Source organism: Labrus bergylta, chromosome 16 (genome assembly GCF_963930695.1).
Source record: "Labrus bergylta chromosome 16, fLabBer1.1, whole genome shotgun sequence".
NCBI classification, from domain to species: Eukaryota; Metazoa; Chordata; class Actinopteri; order Labriformes; family Labridae; genus Labrus; species Labrus bergylta.
This window is the reverse complement of record NC_089210.1, coordinates 16,772,019-16,793,686: the sequence shown is the minus strand read 5'-3', so window position 1 is coordinate 16,793,686 and position 21,668 is coordinate 16,772,019. Positions and strand designations below refer to the sequence as shown.

The following is a 21,668-nucleotide window of genomic DNA, read 5'->3' as shown; positions in this document are numbered from 1 at the left end:
AGGTCTGGATGTTTGTGGGTATTGATTTTTCGTTCAAGTGGTGAAGCCTACGGTAATTACAAACCTACAAATTATTCTGACAGGGAAAGTATGTCTGTGCTTTATTCCTGTTGAGTATCCTTTTAAAATGTAATTCAATAAAATGAAGAACTGCTGATATACTTCTGGTTGACATTAGCAGTGTAAGAGAGAGGAGCAGTAAACCACTCCATTTAATGTAGAGAGAGTAATAACTCCTACATCAGGTTTATCATTTTCTCATTACTTTGTAGCCGAATCAGTTTTTGGTTTTGGAATCAGTCACTCCATCTTGGTCTGAGTCTGTATGTTAAGGACTATATCCCTGATTCTGAACTAAACAAGCTCCATAGGTCCACTAGACATAAATAGCAAAGGATTCTGTACAGCTACTTAACACATCCCAGTCAGTGAGGTTACTGATGTAATGTGAAATGCTACTTTGACTGTTTTCGTACAGCGATACTTCCTCCTGTGTCACTGTGGCTCTCTGGCACAATAATGAACAGCAGAATCTTCAGTCTTCAGACTGTTCATCTGCAGATACACCTGCTGTCTGCTGTTGTCTCTGGAGATGGTGAACCGGCCTGTAACTGACTGAGAGTAGAATTTTCTGTCATTATCACGTTCAACCCAGGCGATCCACTCCAGTCCTTTTCCTGCAGCCTGTCTGACCCAGTTCATATCAAAGCTGCTGAATGTGAATCCAGAGGCTGAACAGGTCAGTCTGTGGGATTCTCCAGGACTTTTAACCACTGCTTCAGATTCTGTCAGAGTCTGACCATCAACACCTGTAAAGACATTTAAAAAAGTCAATTGAACATAGTTGGCACACATCAAGAGAAAACTAAGACTTTGATGATCATCACCTGCCCAGCAGACAGTAAAAAGCAGCAGTCCTGTCCTATAGTCCATCATGTTCAACTGTGTGTCCACTGTTCTCTGTCGTCCTCTCTGCTCTCACATAAGTAGAGGAGGAACACATCAGAGATTTGCATTGACTCCTCCTCAGAGAGAAATAACATTTGATTTTGTCTTGGATACTTTAAGTTGAAAGGTCATCAGTTGTATCATGCCAGTAGAGTGAAATCAGAGATTAACTTGAAAATAGGAAAAGTTTGTTATTATTTTTTATAGGTATACAATGATGCAGGAGTCGGAACAGCTGCCAAATATATTTGAATTAAGTCATTGAGATTTGCTCGTATCCAGGAGGAATCCTAATCAGATGCCCAAACCATCTCAACTGACTCCCTTCGATGCAAAGGAGTAGCAGCTGTACACCAAACTCCAATGTCTGAGCTCCTCACCCTATCTCTAAGGCTGAGCCCAGCCGCCCCCCGGAGGAAACTCATTTAGGCCTTTTGTAACCACAATCTGATTTTTCCGGTCACTACCCTTAGCTCATGACCATAGGTGAGGGTTGGAATGATGATCGACCGGTAAATCTAGAGCTTTGCATTGCATTATTGTACTTGTAGTATAATTGTATCTCAAAGTAAACTTTGTTCTTTTGCTTTGACTTTTACATCTCTACATGTGTATTTTTCTCTCCTCATTATTTAACTGGTGTTTTAATCCTTACTGGTCTGGGGGCTCCTCCTCTGGTCGCTTCATGATTTTATTTCAGACTTTATCGGGTTTGTAATTACGTCATGTAAAAAAATATTCTTGTCATGTTTTGACAGTTTAGGTTTCTGTACTGCGTTGCTTCCTCTTGTGTCACTGTGGCTCTCGAGCACAATAATAAACAGCAGAATCTTCCATCGTCAGACTGTTCATCTGCAGAAACACCTGCTGTCTGCTGTTGTCTCTGGAGATGGTGAACCGGCCTTTGACTGAATTAGAGTAGTAGATGCTACCACCACTACTAATATAAGCGACCCACTCCAGTCCTTTCCCAGCAGCCTGTCTGATCCAAGCGTTATGAGGATGACTAGAAAACCCTGAATATGTGCAGGTCAGTGTGTGAGATTCTCCAGGCCTTTTAACCACAGCGTCAGACTCAGTCAGTGTTTGACCCTCAGTACCTGCAGACATATAAACAGCTTGTTAGATACTGTAATGCACCAACAAGTTTGTCTGAAGAAATAGTCACCGTTCTTACCTGTCCAGTTTAGTGACAGGATGAGAAATAGAACCAAACACTCAGGTTCTGTCATTGTGAAAGCTTTCGTCTTTGTCCAGTCTACAGAGTGTGTTTGTGCTTCAATCTGCAACACTTATGTAGTGATGGAAGACATCAGAGATTTACATTGACTCCTCCTAATCAGAGAGAAGGTCACTAAATGTTCTATGATATAATATGATTTATTTACACAAAAATAATGATGTATGCAAACCTAAAGTAATTGGTCCCTTTGTTTTGCATACATTTAGATAGATTCAAAAAATGCCTTTCTAGGGAATGTCTCATACTACCAAAAGGATTATGAATCTTTTTTTTACATCAGTTCCTCATTGTATAGCCATGTACACTTTAATATAGACTATTTGTGTCATTGAACTTCTGTTATGATCATTATTGGTGTGAGGGCTCCTCCTCTGGTGGCTTCATGTTACTGGTGTTCAGGCTCTGAGAGGTTTTTGTTCAGCTCTACTGATGGGTTGTGTCACTGTGGGTCTTTGGCACAGTAATACACTGCAGTGTCTGCAGGCTGCATATTCAGTCCGTTTAGGGTCACCCTGTTGTTAGAGGCGTCTAAGTCGATACTGAACTGGTTCTTCAGTGAATCTTTGTAGTAAGTGCCTCCAGTGTATCTTATTCCGATCCACTCCAGTCCTTTCCCTGCAGGCTGTCTGATCCAGGCTGTCCAGTAGCTGCTAACAGAATAAGAGACCTGACAGGTGATGGTCAGACTCTGACCTGGCTGCACAGTCACAGAGGCTGGCTGTGTCAACTGTTCACACTTCACACCTGTTAAAAAGAGAACATGTTTAGTAAGAAATGATCAAGTTAAACTGCAGAAGAAGAACTGTTGACTTTGACAGATGCAGACAGACTCACATCCAGCTGCCAGCAGCAGCAGCAGAGCTACAGAAAACATGGTTGATGTTGAAAGTGACGTGCTGTGAACTCCACTGACGGCCTGATGGGAAGTTTTTATAGCTGAGTAACAAGGAAGCTCACTGAGTTTGCATACAGTCAAACATATGAAGCATCAATGATGGTCTGAATGGAGCCAATAGGAGAGTCTGTTCACTGTTTTTATATCTGCAGAGTGAAAAGATGACTGGAAATCATCTCTGCTTTACATATGATAACAGATATAATATATGTGATCATACTGTAGGATCAGATTGGTTGAAAGTGTTTACTAATAACTGGTTTCATTCATTTTAGGATTAATCTTATCAAAGAGAGCAGCAACAATCAATAAAAAGAGATGACAAGGAAATGCTATTAGAAAGAGCTTTTCTACTCTTCTTATGTTAATTCATATTGTGTGGATGTGATTATATATAATTACTCATTAATAATGTTGGTGTACTATCTTCATATCATGTGGAATATTTTAAATCTTTACATGTTTCGTCCACATGTTGATCTCTACTGTATGCTTGGAGTTCAAACCAAATGTAGACACGGTTTCTCCAAACAGATACAAAGAATTGAATCAGCTGCATTGTCTAAAAAACAGAAGTAGTGTTTTGCATAGTCTGCAAACATTACTATTTATTTTCATCTCTTCCATTAGATAAATATGAATGTTTCCTGTGATGGTGGAAAATAGAGGAAGTAGTTTTTGTACGACTCTTCTGCTCTTGTCTTATCTTAAGGAGCTACTAGTCCCGTACTGCCCCTCGAGAACATTACAGTCCCAGAATCCACGCCTGCTAGTGGTGCCTACAGTCTCTAAGTGTACTATGGGAGGTAAAGCCTTCAGTTATCAGGCTCCTCTCCTCTGGAATCATCTTCCAGCCGGGGTCCGGGAGGCAGACACACTCTGTATTTTTAAGAATAGACTTTAAAATTTGCTTTTTGATAAATCTCATAGTTATGCTGCTATAGGCTTAGACTACCGGGGGAACTGGCACCTTAAGCTCCTCTCGCTCTCTCTCTCTCTCTCTCTCTCTCTCTCTGTACATATACAGTAAATCATATTACTGCATGTATCTGTCTGTAAATCTCAGTCACTAACCACCTACTTTCCTGGGAGCTCTTGAACTCTCTTAGGCTCCTCGAGATCGTTGATTGACGGCCTGCCAGAACAACCCCCCCCCCCCCCCCCCCCCCCCCCCTCTCCTCCCACCGGATTGTTGATGGACAGCTTGCCTCCCCCCACCCCCTTGCTCCCTATCCCTCTTCCTGCATCTTATCCCATCTCTCCCCCTATTCCTTTCCAAGCCCGGCGCAGTCAAGGCCTGTGAAGGTTGTTTATTGTATTACAGACTACATCCGTTTCTGTGAGGACACCATAGTCCCTACCAAAAAGGTCCGTTGCTTCTCAAATAACAAACCATGGATCGATAAAGACAAGGTCCTGACCACCTCCCCCCCTCTCTCAGCTCCTCATCAGCAGCTTCAAAGGACAGCCCCCCCCCACCCCCCAGCTCCCTCCCTTTAGGTACCTGCATGACAATAGACAGTTCTCCACACCCCTCCCCCGCTCACTGTTCCACTCTCACTCTTACTACCAGCCAGGTACAAAGGCTGAGGCTGATGAAGGTGCCTGACCTGTGGAAGACCTCCTGCATCGTCCCAATTCCAAAGAAAGGTCGTCCCAGCGCTCTCAATGACTGCAGACCTGTGGCACTCACATCACGTGTCATGAAGACATTTGAGAGGCTGGTTCTCCAGCACCTGAGGACCCTGCTCACTGCTTTCCAGGATCCGTTGCAGTTTGCATATCAGAGGCACATTGGTGTGGAGGATGATATCATCTTCCTGACCCACAAAGCCCTGTCACACCTGGAGACGAAGGGAAGCACTGTGAGAGTCATGTTCTTTGACTTCTCCAATGCTTTCAATGCCACCCAGCCCTGCCTCCTGAGGGACAAACTGCTGGATATGCAGCTGCACCCTGACACCACAGCTTGGATTTTTAACTACCTCGCGGGCCGCCCACAGTATGTCAGAGTCGACGGCTGTGTCTCTGATGTAGTGACGGGCAACACAGGAGTACCTCAAGGAACTGTTCTGGCGCCTTTTCTCTTCACTCTCTTCACATCAGACTTCAGGTTTAACTCTGGTTCCTGCCACCTCCAAAAGTTTTCCGACGACTCCTCCATTGTTGGGTGCATCACTGATGACGACGAGAAGGAGTACAGAGGACTGTTAGAGAGCTTCGTCACATGGTGCGAAAGCAACCACCTGAAGCTCAACATCAGCAAAACAAAGGAGGTGGTAGTGGACTACCGGAAGAAGAAGAGGCCCCCTGCCCCAGTCATCATCCAGGGGGAGGAAGTGGAGAGGGTGGACTCATACAAGTACCTTGGGGTCCACATCAACAATAAACTGGACTGGTCTCACAACTCTGACGCCCTCTTCAGGAAGGGACAGAGCAGGATGTTCTTCCTGAGGAGACTCAGATCGTTCAGTGTCTGCAACAGACTCCTGAAGACCTTCTACCAGTCTGTGGTGGCCAGTGCCCTCTTCTTTACTGTGGTGTGCTGGTGGGGTGGCATCAATACTGGTGAGGCAAACAGACTGAACAAGCTGGTGAGGAAGGCCCGCTCTGTAGTGGGTCTGGATCTGGACACTTTGGAGACAGTGGCTGAGAGGAGGATGAAGGACAAAATCTTCAATACCAAGTCACTTTAATCACTTGTCACTTATCTTGTCATTCTCTGCAAATACTGTCTCAATTCTCAATTCCCCCCAGTTAACTTTATCATTCATTTTGTACTGTATATACCCCCTGTTTTTATTTTTATTTTTATTTTTATTTTTATTTTTATTTTTATTTTTATTTTTATTTTTATTTTTTTATTTTTTTATTTTTTTATTTTTTTATTTTATTTTATTTTTTATTTTTTTAATTATCTATTCTGTTTAATGTGTATTTTTGAGCTTTCTTGTCTGTGCTGCTGTAACGCCCGAATTTCCCCTCTGGGGATCAATAAAGTACGATCTTATCCTGACTCCTCCTCACAGTTAGAAGTAAATCATCATCAATCAGTGTCCATTCAAGATGGCAAACTTTGGGGTTTTTATATTTCCATTTGGACAGCTTGCATTTTAGCAATAACACAAAGCAAATTAAAAACACACCGCTCCTTTATCCAACATGCTGGGAACATAACAGCTGTGCCCACGTGTACTAAGAACTTACATCTATCAGGAAGTTGCTCCCCGTGATGTTCTTCAGATTATATCTTTCACCAAGCTTTTATAAAAGTGTTTCTCTACATTAATGAATTGATTATTGAAAACATAATTTATGAAAGTTTGAATGACAAAAATATAGGATATAGGACATTAAAGTCTTCTGGTTCAGTTTTGACTTGTATTGTTTAAAAATCAGAAGAGAGAAGATAAACTGTGTGTTTACATCAGTGATGCTCTGTTGTAGTCATTGTTTAAGGACTTGTTTCCAACATGTTTAGTTTCTCATGTTGAGATGTCAGCAATATCTTCACGTTATTCTTGGTGCATCTTCTCTGTTCTGCTGCAAAACAGAAACAGAACCACAGAGTTATTGTTTCTGGAGATAAACATCTTTTAGGGTTAATCCAATAAACTGCACTTGTATTGTTTGAGTTAAAATTATTTTATTCTTCATCAAGACATTTGTATGTATGCAATCATTTGCAACATCAATTAGAATCAGAAATACTCTATTAATCCGTGGGGAAATATTTAGACATCACAGTTAGTCTTATACACAATATAGCAGGAGCAAATATTGGAATTATACAGCAGCCATGGGCTTGAATCCAACCTTTGCCCTTTGCTGCATGTCATCCCCCACTCTCTCAACCCAATGCATTTTAAGAGAAATGGAATAACCAGTCAGTCACATGAGATCATGTAATGTTTATCTCAATCATTATGGCAAACAAGTGATACCAGAGATCAGGTTTGAAGGGATTATTTTAAAAAGGGGAACTTGTTTTTGTACAACTCTCCTGTTAATCTGTCTCTCACAGATTCTCTGTGTCTGATGTGATCATTAGTTAAAAAGCTTCCTACTTGATCCAGTGACCAGCAGTAGAATCAGAGCTACAGAGAACATTTTTTCACTTGAAGTGATCTGATGGAGCTTCTGATCTTCTCTGACTCACAGCCTGATGTCGAGTCTTTATATCAGACTGTGAGGAAGTTCACTTTGCATATAAGGACACAGGGAGGCTATGAAAGAAGGTTCACCTATGTAGTGCTCAGGAGGTGAACTGGCACCTCTCGAGCTACCAGACCAATTTCGGACATGACCTTGACCTGTGACCCCCAGAATCCCAGTCCAAGTCCCCACAATCTAAGATACTGCCCCCCCCCCCCCCCCCCCCCCTTACTTTATTACTATAATTCATCAAATTATGTAATTTGTGTTTGAGATCCCAGAAATGTATTTTAAATAAACTTTGTTATATTTCTTTTACTTTTACTTTAAGCAATATAACTACATGAATCTATAAATGAGTATTTTTTACTCTTCAACAGTGAACTGGTGTTAAGATCATTATTTGTGTGAGGGCTCCTCCTCTGGTGGCTTCATGTTACTGGTGTTCAGGCTCTGAGGGATTTTTGTTTAGCTCTACTGATGGATTGTGTCACTGTGGCTCTCTGGCACAGTAATACACTGCAGTGTCTTCAGTCTTCAGACTGTTCATCTGCAGATACAGCTGCTGTCTGCTGTCGTCTCTGGAGATGGTGAACCGGCTTTTGACTGAATTAGAGTAGTAGATGCTACCACTACCACTACTAATATAAGCGATCCACTCCAGTCCTTTTCCAGGAGCCTGTCTGACCCAAGCCATCCAGGAGCTGCTGAATGTGAATCCAGAGGCTGAACAGGTCAGTCTGTGGGATTCTCCAGGCCTTTTAACCACTGCTTCAGATTGTGTCAGAGTCTGACCATCAACACCTGAAGAGACAGAAAAGAAAACCATCAGATGTGACACTTTCAGAACACTTTTAAGAGTAAAGATGAGTGATGATCATCACCTGCCCAGCAGACAGTAAAAAGCAGCAGTCCTGTCCTATAGTCCATCATGTTCAACTGTGTGTCCACTGTTCTCTGTCGTCCTCTCTGCTCTCACATAAGTAGAGGAGGAACACATCAGAGATTTACATTGACTCCTCCTCAGAGAGAAATAACATTTGACTTCTGTCTTGGATACTTTAAATTAAAAGGTCATCAGTTGTATCATGCCAGTAGAGTGAAATCAGAGATTAACTTGATAATAGGACATTTTATTTTTATATACGTAATCAATGATGCAGGAGTTGGAACAGCAGCCAAATATGTTTGATTTAAGTCATTGAGATTTCACTTTTTCTAAATCTGGGTACACCATGAATACCTGTTGTGTTTTATTAAAAGTCACACAGATGAACTCTGTTACCTTGGATCAAACAAAAGCTGCAGTTAAACTTAAACATTTGTCATTCTCTCTGCAGTCTGTTTCCCAAAGGTGTAAGACAGTGAGGTTGACTTGTCCTCTTATGGATGATCTTTTCATCTCATACTTTTAAAAGGATTATGAATCTCTTTGCATCAGTTCCTCATTTCATTACCATGTACACTTTACCTATAGACTGTTTGTGTCACTGAACTTGTGATATGGTCATTATTGGTGTGAGGGCTCCTCCTCTGGTGGCTTCATGTTACTGGTGTTCAGGCTCTGAGTGGTTTTTGTTCAGCTCTACTGATGGGTTGTGTCACTCTTGGTCTCTGGCACAGTAATACACTGCAGAGTCTGCAGGCTGCATATTCAGTCCGTTTAGAGTCGCTATTTTTCTGGAAGAGTCTAAGTCGATACTGAACTGATTCTTCAGTGAATCTTTGGTATGTGTGCTATATCCCACAGCACCTCGTATAATCCACTCCAGTCCTTTCCCTGCAGGCTGTCTGCTAACAGAATAAGAGACCTGACAGGTGATGGTCAGACTCTGACCTGGCTGCACAGTCACAGAGGCTGGCTGTGTCAACTGTTCACACTTCACACCTGTGGAGGGAAACATGTTGAATATTGAATCAGTATGTTTAGAGTCATTGTGCTGTGATCATACTGTCAGTGCGTCTGCCTCAGTGAGACTCACAGGATCCAGCAGCCAGCAGCAGCAGCAGAGCTACAGGCAACATGGTTGGTGTTGAACCTGACAGAGTCACGTCAGAGTCATGACCTCGTTAACTGAGTTACTTTTCTGGATGAATCCTTGATAGATGTCTGCACAATTTGTGGTTCCTTTTTCTGCATCCTTACAGAGACAATATTCACATGTAGGTCAACTCTCGTGCCAGCACATGCTTGAAAGTGAATACATTTTAGGACCAAAAAAATCAAAAGTCTTTTTCAATCAATAAATATGAGCCATTTTCTCAAATTCCAAGTCTGAATGCAGTCAATGCTGAAGTCTGAATCACCAGTGCTTGTTTTGAAGTTGAGTCACAGTCCAGGACGTGATACTGAAACACTGGAGATTGGATTTTTTGAGACATTTTGATAAATCTTTTTTTCAATGTATTTAATGTCACAAAGTAGTTTTACTGTCAGCTAAATTCTGATGAGAGAGAAACACAACTTTAGACGTCACCAGCTTCAATGAAGTGACAGCCTGCAGGTCACAAAGCTTTTTATTATTGTCTCTATGATTTAAAACCAACAGTTAGGCTGAACCCACCGAATCAACTGCTGCTGAATGTTTCCTTCTTGTGATTGAGCTTTAAGAGACTTTGTCACAATGCTCTGCCATTATATGTTTGCTCCTTTATCGCCCTCTGTTGGCCTTTGTAAAAATGCATTTCGTCAGGTTTTATTTTTCTTCTGGCCTCTTTTATCAGTGGGTAAATCTCACACAGTAATACACAGCAGTCTATTTGACCTTTTGGTTGCATCACTGCTTAAAGCCCCAACATGATCTTTTCTGCAGGTCGTCTAAACATACTCATTCTGCAGCAGAGTTACTCTGACCCACCCCTCCCTATACGCATAACACTCTCTGTGCGTGGTGCCTCATCATTTATGGTGTGCTTCGGGTTTGCACAAGTTTTTTTTTTTTTTTAACAGGCTGGTGTCTTTGGTAATTATTACTAGGATGAAATCATTGTTGTGTAAACATGGCCTATTATCACTATTTTGTTTTAAGTGTGTGTGCAGAAAATGAAAATCCTCAGAGCGTAGGTATTTAAAATGTCTCTTTCTCCAAAGCAATACAAGATCCAGTCCATCGGTTTCCTTCACTCAGTCCGATCAAACTGGAAACATAAGACCAGCGGTATCCTGTCCAGGCTGCACGACCACTGAGTCTTGCTGGATGAGATCAATACAGATCTCACGTGTGGAAACACTAACCAACATGATCTCCATTAATTCAGTTACTAATTTTGTCATTCTGATGTGTTTTTAATAGTTTAAAATCTCCTCTCAGGATGCTGCTGTGAACATCAGTATCAGAGCTACAGTACAGAGAACATGAATGATGATGAAGCTGAACTAAACTAGTGTCCTCTGACACACAAATACTCAAACACACACTGTGAGGAAACACAGAGGCCACCTAATCAACATACTCATGACAGAAGATCAGCTTATACCAAAGAGTCATTCAATGATTCAAAACTAGGATGAATCGTAAAGATGTTTCCCTTCATTAAAACTTCAGTTTTGTCACACATCATTTCAATAGGTGTTAAAATCACTCTTTTTAACAATTAAGGAGAGACAGACACATTCAGTCAACCAATCAATCATTATTTGAATAGCATCAATTCATTACAATTGTTATCTCAAGAAACTTTACAAAAGAGCATATGGGATGATATGCAGGAAGGATTTCTCCTTTGTATTCCTCGTGTTCCTGTTGTCCACACTTCCTTGCCGCTGAGGTGGAGGTCGGAGCAGACTGAGCATGAATGTGGACGGCGGTGGTTGTAGGGTCGACACAGTCGGATGGTGGAGGCTGGGCGTCAGGCTGTGGTTGTGGGGACGACACATGCCCTTAGTTAAAAGTTACAAGGACAAGCTGCTTCAAACAAAAAGATTCACGTTAACAGTCAGATCCACTAAATATGAGATTTTATCAGTTTTCTTAAACAACATGTGGCAGAATACCAGAGATGCACAAGAACTGAAACTTCATTTTTTTACATCCAACTGAAGCTTATTCTATAAATGAAACACAGAGAGTGTACTTTTTGACACGTTAAGTTTTTGTACAGTGTTACTTCCTCCTGTGTCACTGTGGGTCTCTGGCACAATAATAAACAGCAGAATCTTCAGTCTTCAGACTGTTCATCTGCAGATACAGCTGCTGTCTGCTGTTGTCTCTGGAGATGGTGAACCGGCTTCTGACTGAATTAGAGTAGTAGATGCTACCACCTCTACTAATAAAAGCGATCCACTCCAGTCCTTTTCCTGCAGCCTGTCTGACCCAGTTCATATCATAGCTGCTGAATGTGAATCCAGAGGCTGAACAGGTCAGTCTGTGGGATTCTCCAGGCCTTTTAACCACTGCTTCAGATTCTGTCAGAGTCTGAGCTTTAACACCTGTAAAGACATTTAAAAAAGTCAATTGAACATAGTTGGCACACATCAAGAGAAAACTAAGACTTTGATGATCATCACCTGCCCAGCAGACAGTAAAAAGCAGCAGTCCTGTCCTATAGTCCATCATGTTCAACTGTGTGTCCACTGTTCTCTGTCGTCCTCTCTGCTCTCACATAAGTAGAGAAGGAACACATCGGAGATTTGCATTGACTCCTCCTCACAGATAGAAGAAAGTAATTTCATTTCGATATCACTTCTTTACGTTTGGAATTAAATTCTAAACACAAGTGTCCTTTTAAGTTGTTCATCGTTAGTTTATTTTTTTCGGTATATCAACTCAGGCAGCCAATCAGTAAGAACACAAAGCAGAATAACACACAGCTCCACTTTTTGACAGTTATTGAACATACAGTAACATCTGTGATCACATGTACCAAAAATATTCACATCTAACAGGAAGTTAATCCCCATCATGTTCTTTGATGGTGTCTTCTGTTCTCAACATTCATGGAGGATTTTGTCACATGGGCTCAGGGTATCAGAGAACAACAGTGGTATTAAAATCTCATTTTCTAAAAGTTTGATTGAATAAGATCACCATAGAGGAAGCTAAAGACCTCTGGTTCAGTTACTAATGTGAATGTGATCCTGATAATTGTGAGTTATTCTGTTGAATACAAAAGTATTTTCATAATGTCTTACAGCTGTTTTTCTCCTTACTGTAAAAGTGAACTGGTGTTTAATATGTATAAATATAATTATAATACATTTGATTTATTTGTTTTACAGAGTCGCATTTAAAGAAAAACACTTTTAAACAATGGTACAAAAAGAAACATTTGCAATCTAAAGCAGTGTTTATAATGTTTCTATCAGTGATTTGAATTGTGGCAGGTCCGTAAAGTCTCAGGTGTGTTTGGGGAGAGAGATCCAGAGGGAGAGGGGCAGCAATGGAAAAGGCTCTGTTCCCCTGGTTCAGTGCTTGGTGTTAATCATTATTGGTGTGAGGGCTCCTCCTCTGGTGGCTTCATGTTACTGGTGTTCAGGCTCTGAGGGGTTTTTGTTCAGCTCTACTGATGGGTTGTGTCACTGTGGGTCTCTGGCACAGTAATACACTGCAGAGTCTGCAGGCTGCATATTCAGTCCGTTTAGAGTCGCTCTGTTTCTGGAGGCGTCTAAGTCGATACTGAACTGGTTCTTCAGTGAATCTTTGTAAAAAGCGGCTCCAGTGTATCTCATTCCAATCCACTCCAGTCCTTTCCCTGCAGGCTGTCTGATCCAGGCTGTGTAGTAGCTGCCAACAGAATAAGAGACCTGACAGGTGATGGTCAGACTCTGACCTGGCTGCACAGTCACAGAGGCTGGCTGTGTCAACTGTTCACACTTCACACCTGTTAAAAAGAGAACATGTTTAGTAAGAAATGATCAAGTTAAACTGCAGAAGAAGAACTGTTGACTTTGACAGATGCAGACAGACTCACATCCAGCTGCCAGCAGCAGCAGCAGAGCTACAGAAAACATGGTTGATGTTGAAAGTGACGTGCTGTGAACTCCACTGACGGCCTGATGGGAAGTTTTTATAGCTGAGTAACAAGGAAGCTCACTGAGTTTGCATACAATCAAACATATGAAGCATCAATGATGGTCTGACTGGAGCCAATAGGAGAGTCTGTTCACTGTTTTTATATCTGCAGAGTGAAAAGATGACTGGAAATCATCTCTGCTTTACATATGATAACAGATATAATATATGTGATCATACTGTAGGATCAGATTGGTTGAAAGTGTTTACTAATAACTGGTTTCATTCATTTTAGGATTAATCTTATCAAAGAGAGCAGCAACAATCAATAAATAGGTGGTAAGGAAATGCTATTAGAAAGAGCTTTTCTACTCTTCTTATGTTAATTCAGTAATATTGTGTGTATGTGATTATATATAATTACTCATTCATAATGTTGGTGAACTATCTTCACATCATGTGGAATATTTTAAATCTTTACATGTTTCGTCCATGTGTTGATCTCTACTGTATGCTTGGAGTTCAAACCAAATGTAGACACAGTTTCTCCAAACAGATGCAAAGAATGTAATCAGCTGCATTGAATAAAAACAGAAGTAGTGTTTTGCAAAGTCTGCAAACATTAGTACTAAGGAAAGAAGTTTTAATTATGTAGGTCAAATCTGAATTTTCATCTCTTCCAGTAGATAACAGTATCAATGCTGATAAATATGAAAGTTCCCCGTGATGGTGATAAATAGAGGAAGTAGTTTTTGTACGACTCTCCTGCTCTTGTCTCTCACTGTGGCTCTTTGGCACAGTAATACACTGCAGTGTCTGCAGTCTGCAGACTGTTCATCTGAAGATAGAGTTTATTGTTGGAGTCATCTCTGGAGATGGTGAACCTGCCCCGGACTGACGAGGAGTAAGAGATTGGTGAACTGGATGTGCTTATATAAGCAATCCACTCCAGTCCTTTTCCAGGAGCCTGTCTGACCCAGCTCATACGGTAGCTGCTGAATGTGAATCCAGAGGCTGAACAGGTCAGTCTGTGGGATTCTCCAGGCCTTTTAACCACTGCTTCAGATTGTGTCAGAGTCTGACCATCAACACCTGAAGAGACAGAAAAGAAAACCATCAGATGTGACACTTTCAGAAGACTTTTTAGAGTAAAGATGAGTGATGATCATCACCTGCCCAGCAGACAGTAAAAAGCAGCAGTCCTGTCCTATAGTCCATCATGTTCAACTGTGTGTCCACTGTTCTCTGTCGTCCTCTCTGCACTCACATAAGTAGAGGAGGAACACATCAGAGATTTGCATTGACTCCTCCTCAGAGAGATAAGAAAATCATTTTATTTGGATATCATTTCTTTAGTTTTGGAATTAAATACTAAACACTCCTTTCAAGTTGTTAATCTTTAGTTTATTTTTTTTCGGTTCATCAACTCAGGCAGCCAATCAGGAAGAACACAAAGCAGAATAACACACAGCTCCACTTTTTGACAGTTATTGAACATACAGTAACATCTGTGATCACATGTACCAAAAATATTCACATCTAACAGGAAGTTAATCCCCATCATGTTCTTTGATGGTGTCTTCTGTTCTCAACATTCATGGAGGATTTTGTCACATGGGCTCAGGGTATCAGAGAACAACAGTGGTATTAAAATCTCATTTTCTAAAAGTTTGATTGAATAAGATCACCATAGAGGAAGCTAAAGACCTGTGGTACAGTTACTAATGTGAATGTGATCCTGATAATTCTGAGTTATTCTGTTGAATACAAAGGTATTTTCATAATGTCTTACAGCTGTTTTTCTCCTTACTGTAAAAGTGAACTGGTGTTTAATATGTATAAATATAATTATAATACATTTGATTTACTTGATTTACAGAGTCACATTTAAAGAAAAACACTTTTAAACAATGGTACAAAAAGAAACATTAGCAATCTAAAGCAGTGTTTATAATGTTTTTATCAGTGATTTGAATTGTGGTCGGTCCGTAAAGTCTCAGGTGTATTTGGGGAGAGAGATCCAGAGGGAGAGGGGCAGCAATGGAAAAGGCTCTGTTCCCCTGGTTCAGTGCTTGGTGTTAATCATTATTGGTGTGAGGGCTCCTCCTCTGGTGGCTTCATGTTACTGGTGTTCAGGCTCTGAGGGGTTTTTGTTCAGCTCTACTGATGGATTGTGTCCCTGTGGGTCTCTGGCACAGTAATACATTGCAGTGTCTGCAGTCTGCAGACTGTTCATCTGAAGATAGAGTTTACTGTTGGAGTCATCTCTGGAGATGATGAATCTGCCCCGGACTGACGAGGAGTAATAGATTGGTGTACTGGCTGTGCTTATAAAGGAAAGCCACTCCAGTCCTTTTCCAGGAGCCTGTCTGACCCAGCTCATAGCGAAGCTACTGAATGTGAATCCAGAGGCTGAACAGGTCAGTCTGTGGGATTCTCCAGGCCTTTTAACCACTGCTTCAGATTCTGTCAGAGTCTGAGCTTTAACACCTGTAAAGACATTTAAAAAAGTCAATTGAACATAGTTGGCACACATCAAGAGAAAACTAAGACTTTGATGATCATCACCTGCCCAGCAGACAGTAAAAAGCAGCAGTCCTGTCCTATAGTCCATCATGTTCAACTGTGTGTCCACTGTTCTCTGTCGTCCTCTCTGCACTCACATAAGTAGAGGAGGAACACATCAGAGATTTACATTGACTCCTCCTCACATGGACTGAATTATCTTGGGTCTCAGTTTTTGTCTGTTTGAACTGGAAATTAAATGTTAGATGGCTTTTCCCCTTTGAGTCTGATTTGCATGATCTGAATTAAAGTGTGCATGAGGTTGAAAAAGTCAGTATTATTGTTCTAACAGGAAAGATGATCTATATTCAGTGGTGATTTGAGAGTGTGTTGGGGCCCTATAGGTAAATATTTATTGTTGGGCCCTCCAACCAGCGTTCATCACCATCATGTCTGCCAGTGTCCCGACGCTTACTCCTCTTCCTTTTTCCTGTTTGTTTTTTTTCTCTCCTATATAAAGATATTTCTTTCATCGACAAACTCTGGTTTTCACAGCAATAATACATGCAACGTTTAGCAGGGCAACAAGAGTGAGTGCCTTCAGATTGGTCACCCCTACAATCATTGCAAAATGTGTACTTAACAGCACAGACAAAGGTTTGTCTTTACTCCTTCCCACAGGACATTTTGGTCCATATTTTTCTGTTTATTAAATCAGATAATCAAAGTGACCTTTAATATACCAAATTTAAAACATACCAGTATTTGCATCCAAATCATTTTGACACAAAATGTTGACATGATGTTTTTTTAACTTTAACTTATTTCACTTCTTTTTTTTGTAGGTTTATTTTTCACCTTCATTTAAGATACAGGTCAGTGGATAGAGCCACAAATTGAGGGGGGAGAGAGAGAGAGAGGGCAATGACAAGTGGGAAAGGGGCCAAAGGCCAGACTCGAACTCAGGCCTTCTGCTTGGAGGCACACCTATTTACACAGAACAACAGCATGCAGACAATAACATAACCAACCTAAGACAAAAGAAACCCGTAAAAAATACACTCAGTGTGACCACGGTCGTAACATTACTCAGAAGAAAATGTGTTTTCAAAACTCTGACATGCTTCAGTTCTTCCAGGTCAACGATCAGTGTTTTTCAGTTTTTGTACAGCTCTGTCGTCAGCTGTGTAACTGTGGCTCTCGTGCACAGAAATAAACAGCAGAGTCTTCTTGTTTAAGACTCTTCACCTCTAAGTACACAACATTGTTCGATGTGTCCTTTGTGATGGAAAACTGGCCTTGGAGATTTTGGGCAAATATTGTGCCAGTTCCGCTATCAATGCGTCCGATCCATTCCAGTCCTTTCCCCATTTTCTGACGAATCCAGTGCAGCCAAGAAAGAGCAAGTCCACTGACATTACAGTACAGAGTGGCTGGTTCTCCTACCCTGCTGACCACTGGCTCTGAGGAGGTGAGGGACTGGCCTTGAGCAGCTGAAAGAGACGCAGAGATTTAGATGACAGGAAAAGAAAGGGTGAGAAAGGTAAGAAAAGGTGAGATGGTGTACTACAACTAAATGAATACATAAAGCTGTATTTATTAACTTATAATAGAGTCAGTAAAAGGAAGATCTTGTCTGTCTTGCGTTTCTTTCAGTTAAGATCAACTCAACAAGTGAATATTTGTGTCCTTTAGGAACAGAATATCTTGACACTGACTGCCGCCTAGTGGTAGTAGAACGAGTTGCAGTAAAAATGTGCAATTTAGTTTTCCCATAAAGTGACTTATTTTTGATCAAAAATAATATACAAATGAATGTGTTTAAAGTCTTTACATGTTGTGTTTATTTAATTCATGTCAGGGCAATGACTTAAAATGGTTTTGCACACTCTTGCTGATATCTGAGGAATTGATTGATATATTAAGTTGGATTTTTTTGTCAAATGATTAAAGAATATTGTTGTTCATTGAAATTGTTTTTCAGGGCCAATTTATTATAAGATAAGATAGGATAAGATAAGATATACTTTATTCATCCCAGCAGGGAAATTTAGGTGTTCCAGCAGCCAGCATACATACAAACACACAACACAACACATATATACATACATATCCCACCCATACAAAAAAAACATGAGCCCACAATACAGTTTGATATATGCAACTCAGGCTAAAGTTTAAAAGTTTAAATGTCTTCTGTCCTTACTTAAAGGGGAGTCGTTATAAAGTGCAATTGCAGTAGGTAAAAAAGTATTTTTAAATCTGTCCTTTTTGCAGCCTCCCACTAAAAACACTCTTTTGTTCACACACCAGATTGTGTAAGGGATGCATGTTATTGTCCATAATGTTCAACAGTTTCTGTATCATCCTTCTCCCCATCACCACCTCCAGGGGCTCCACAGCAGTCCCCAGCACAGAGCCAGCCCTCCTAATCAGCTTGTTAAGCTTTTTAGAGTCACAAGCCCTGATGCTGCTGCCCCAACAGACGGCTGCAAAGAAAATGGCACTTGCCACAACAGTCTGATAAAACATGGATAACATTTTGCTACACACATTAAAAGACCTAGGCTTCCCCAATAAGTAGAGTCTGCTCTGACCCTTCTTGTAGACAGCCACTGTGTGGTGCTTCCAGTCCAGTTTATTGTTCATGTCCAAGTATTTATAGCACTCCACCACCTGCACCTCATCCCCAAGGATAGAGATGGTGCTAAGCTCAGGCCTGTCCCTCCTAAAGTCCACCACCATTTCCTTGGTCTTTGTTACATTTAACACCAGGTGGTTCTTCCCACTCCATGCAACAAAGTTATCCACCAGCATCCTGTATTCTGTCTCCTCTCCACCACTGATACACCCTACTACCGCAGTATCGTCTGAGAACTTCTGTAAGTGACAAGCCTCAGAGTTATACTGGAAGTCTGAGGTGTATAGTGTGAAGAGGAAAGGGGACAGCACAGTCCCCTGCGACGTTCCTATGCCACGGACCGCCCGCTCAGACACAGACCTCCCCAGCCTCACAAACTGTGGTCTGTCAGTCAGGTAATCCATGATCCATGATGTTGTGGTGGTGTCTACCTGGATCAGCTCCAGTTTCTCACGTAGCAGTACTGGCTGTATGGTGTTAAAAGCACTTGAAAAATCAAAAAACATAATCCTCACAGTGCTATCAGACTTGTCTGAGAGTGGGCTTTGTGGAGTAGGTAGATGATGGCGTCCTCAACCCCCACCCTTGGGCAGAATGCAAACTGCAATGGGTCCCGGTAGCTGGTCACCTGTGGTCTCAGGTGGGCCAAGACCAGCCTCTCAAGTACCTTCATGATGTGCGATGTTAGGGCAACTGGTCTGTAGCCATTGAGGGCAGAGGGAGAGGGTTTCTTCGGGGCCGGAACAAGGCAGGATGTTTTCCACAGCACTGGCACCCTCCCCTGGCTGAGGCTGAGGTTGAAAAGATTCTGTAGAATGCCACATAGCTGACCTGCGCAGGCTTTCAAAACCCTGGGGCTGATGCCATCTGGACCTGCTGCCTTGTTCTGGTCGAGTCTCTCGAGCTGCATTCTCACCTGGCTACTGGAGACAGACAGACAGGCCAGAGAAGTGTGGGGTAGGGGTGGGGCACGGTGGGGGTCAGAGCATGTTGGTGGGGCAGTGGGTGCCGTCCAGATAAGTTGCGGGGAGGGGGGGGCCTTTGTGAGGGGGGAGGATGTAGGGTCTGTTTGGCTATCTGGGGCCGGGGAGGTAGCCAAAGGCCTCGTGCTGAACCTATTGAAGAACACGCTCATCTCATTGGCCCTTTCCTGACTACCTTCTGCCTGATTTCCTTTCACCTTGAAGCCGGTTATGGTTTTCATACCGTGCCACACATCCCTTATGTTGTTCTGCTGGAGCTTGCTCTCCAGCTTCCTCCTGTATGCCTCCTTGTTTTCTCTCAGCCTCACCCTCAACTCCCTCTGTACACTCTTCAGCAACTCACTGTCACCATCCCTGAATGCCTTCTTCTTTTTATTTAGCAGACATTTGAAATCACTGGTGATCCAGGGTTTATTGTTTGCAAAGCACCTCACCTCCCTAGTAGGTACCACATTATTGACACAGAAGGAGATGTAGTCAGTTATACAGTCCGTCATGGAGTCAATGTTATTCCCATGGGGTTCGCAGAGCACATCCCAGTCTGTAGCCTCAAAACACCCTTGCACCGCTCAGCCTGTGATCCCGGTCAGCCCGCACAGTCATAAATCCATTCATTGTTGTGTTTGCGTCCGGAATATTCTCCTGCATCCATGTCTCGGTGAAACACATTAAACTGCATTCTTAGTATTCACGTTGTGATCTTATGAGTGCTCCGAGATCGTCCACCTTGTTCACCAGCGACCTCACATTCCCCATGACAATCGAGGGGATGCAGGGCTTGAACCTTCTCCTCCTTGCTCTCCTTATAACACCGGCTCTGCATCCTCGGTGTCTTCTCCTTAGCTCCTCTCCTTAGTATGAGTTGGCATACTGTCCACGAAAAAATATATAAAAACGGTAAAAACGGTAAAAACTCGACTAAGACACTTAGTGTCCATCTTGACTAACTCATAGGCTATGACAGGTGACTTGACACGTAACAAAACACTTTAAAAACACTTAAAATGCAAGAAAAAAACCGGAGCTGCTGCAACAGGCTGCCACTAGCACGACGCCATGACAACGCCATTAAGTGAGAATATAATTTTATTGTAGATCTCTCAGTCAAGTCAAAACAAGTCCTGTAGGATTTTATACATCTTCTCAACAAACTGCAGTCACTGTGGCTCTCGAGCACAGTAATAAACAGCAGAATCTTCAGCTTGCAGACTGTTCATCTGAAGATACAGCTGCTGTCTACTGTTGTCTCTGGAGACGGTGAACCGGCCTTTAACTGACGTAGAGCAGTAGATATAGCTGCTGCCATCATTACTGATAGTAACGATCCACTCCAGTCCTTTTCCTGCAGCCTGTCTAAACCAAGCCATGTAGTAGCTGCTGAATGTGAATCCAGAGGCTGAACAGGTCAGTCTGTGGGATTCTCCAGGCCTTTTAACCAGTGCTTCAGATTGTGTCAGAGTCTGACCATCAACACCTGAAGAGACAGAAAAGAAAACCATCAGATGTGACACTTCCAGAAGACTTTTTAGAGTAAAGATGAGTGATGATCATCACCTGCCCAGAAGACAGTAAAAAGCAGCAGTCCTGTCCTATAGTCCATCATGTTCAACTGTGTGTCCACTGTTCTCTGTCGTCCTCTCTGCACTCACATAAGTAGAGGAGGAACACATCAGAGATTTGCATTGACTCCTCCTCAGAGAGAAATAACATTTGACTTCTGTCTTGGATACTTTAAGTTGAAAGGTCATCAGTTGTATCATGCCAGTAGAGTGGAATCAGAGATTAACTTGATAACAGGAAAAGTTTATTATTACCTTTTTTATGTATACAATGATACAGGAGTCGGAACAGCTGCCAAATATATGTGATTTATGTCACTGAGGTTTGCTCGTATCCACACTCTTAGAAATTCCCCCTGTTAAAAAACGGTAAACAACTGGCAGTAGGGTTGCCAGGAAGTTACAGTAAAATTAACGGTATATTGCTGTTGCTGAAATTTACAGTTTTCTACCGTTTTTGTAAATAAAGCAAAAAGTTGTGATTTTAAACCTTAACAGGAAAATACTGTTGAAAGAATGAACTGTTTAATACTGTTTATTTTCAGATTTTTACTGTGAATTGTAAATAATACACCTCGCTATAGATTAATTTCCTTCTACCAAAATGGACACAATATATTTATTTTCTAAACCTAGTGATTTGATAAATGATTCCTTGCATGTCAGGTTATAAAACACCATGTTTTAAAATAATAAATAAACAGTGCCTTTGAAATTGCAACGTAAAATGTTAAGACAAACAATAAAACTTCAAAGTGTCTTCTCAAACCACATCTTTCTTTATTTAA

General features: G+C 41.6%; 1 gene segment (V, D, J or C); it reads right to left on the bottom strand.

The window, feature by feature from the left end:
- Positions 1-495: 495 nt before the first annotated feature.
- On the bottom strand, positions 496-11,118 carry LOC110004934 (immunoglobulin heavy variable 3-7-like). The segment is given in 4 exon segments: positions 496-633; positions 7,867-8,045; positions 9,224-9,280; positions 10,995-11,118. Coding segments are annotated over 4 exon segments (498 nt in total).
- Between the last annotated feature and the right edge of the window lie 10,550 nt (positions 11,119-21,668).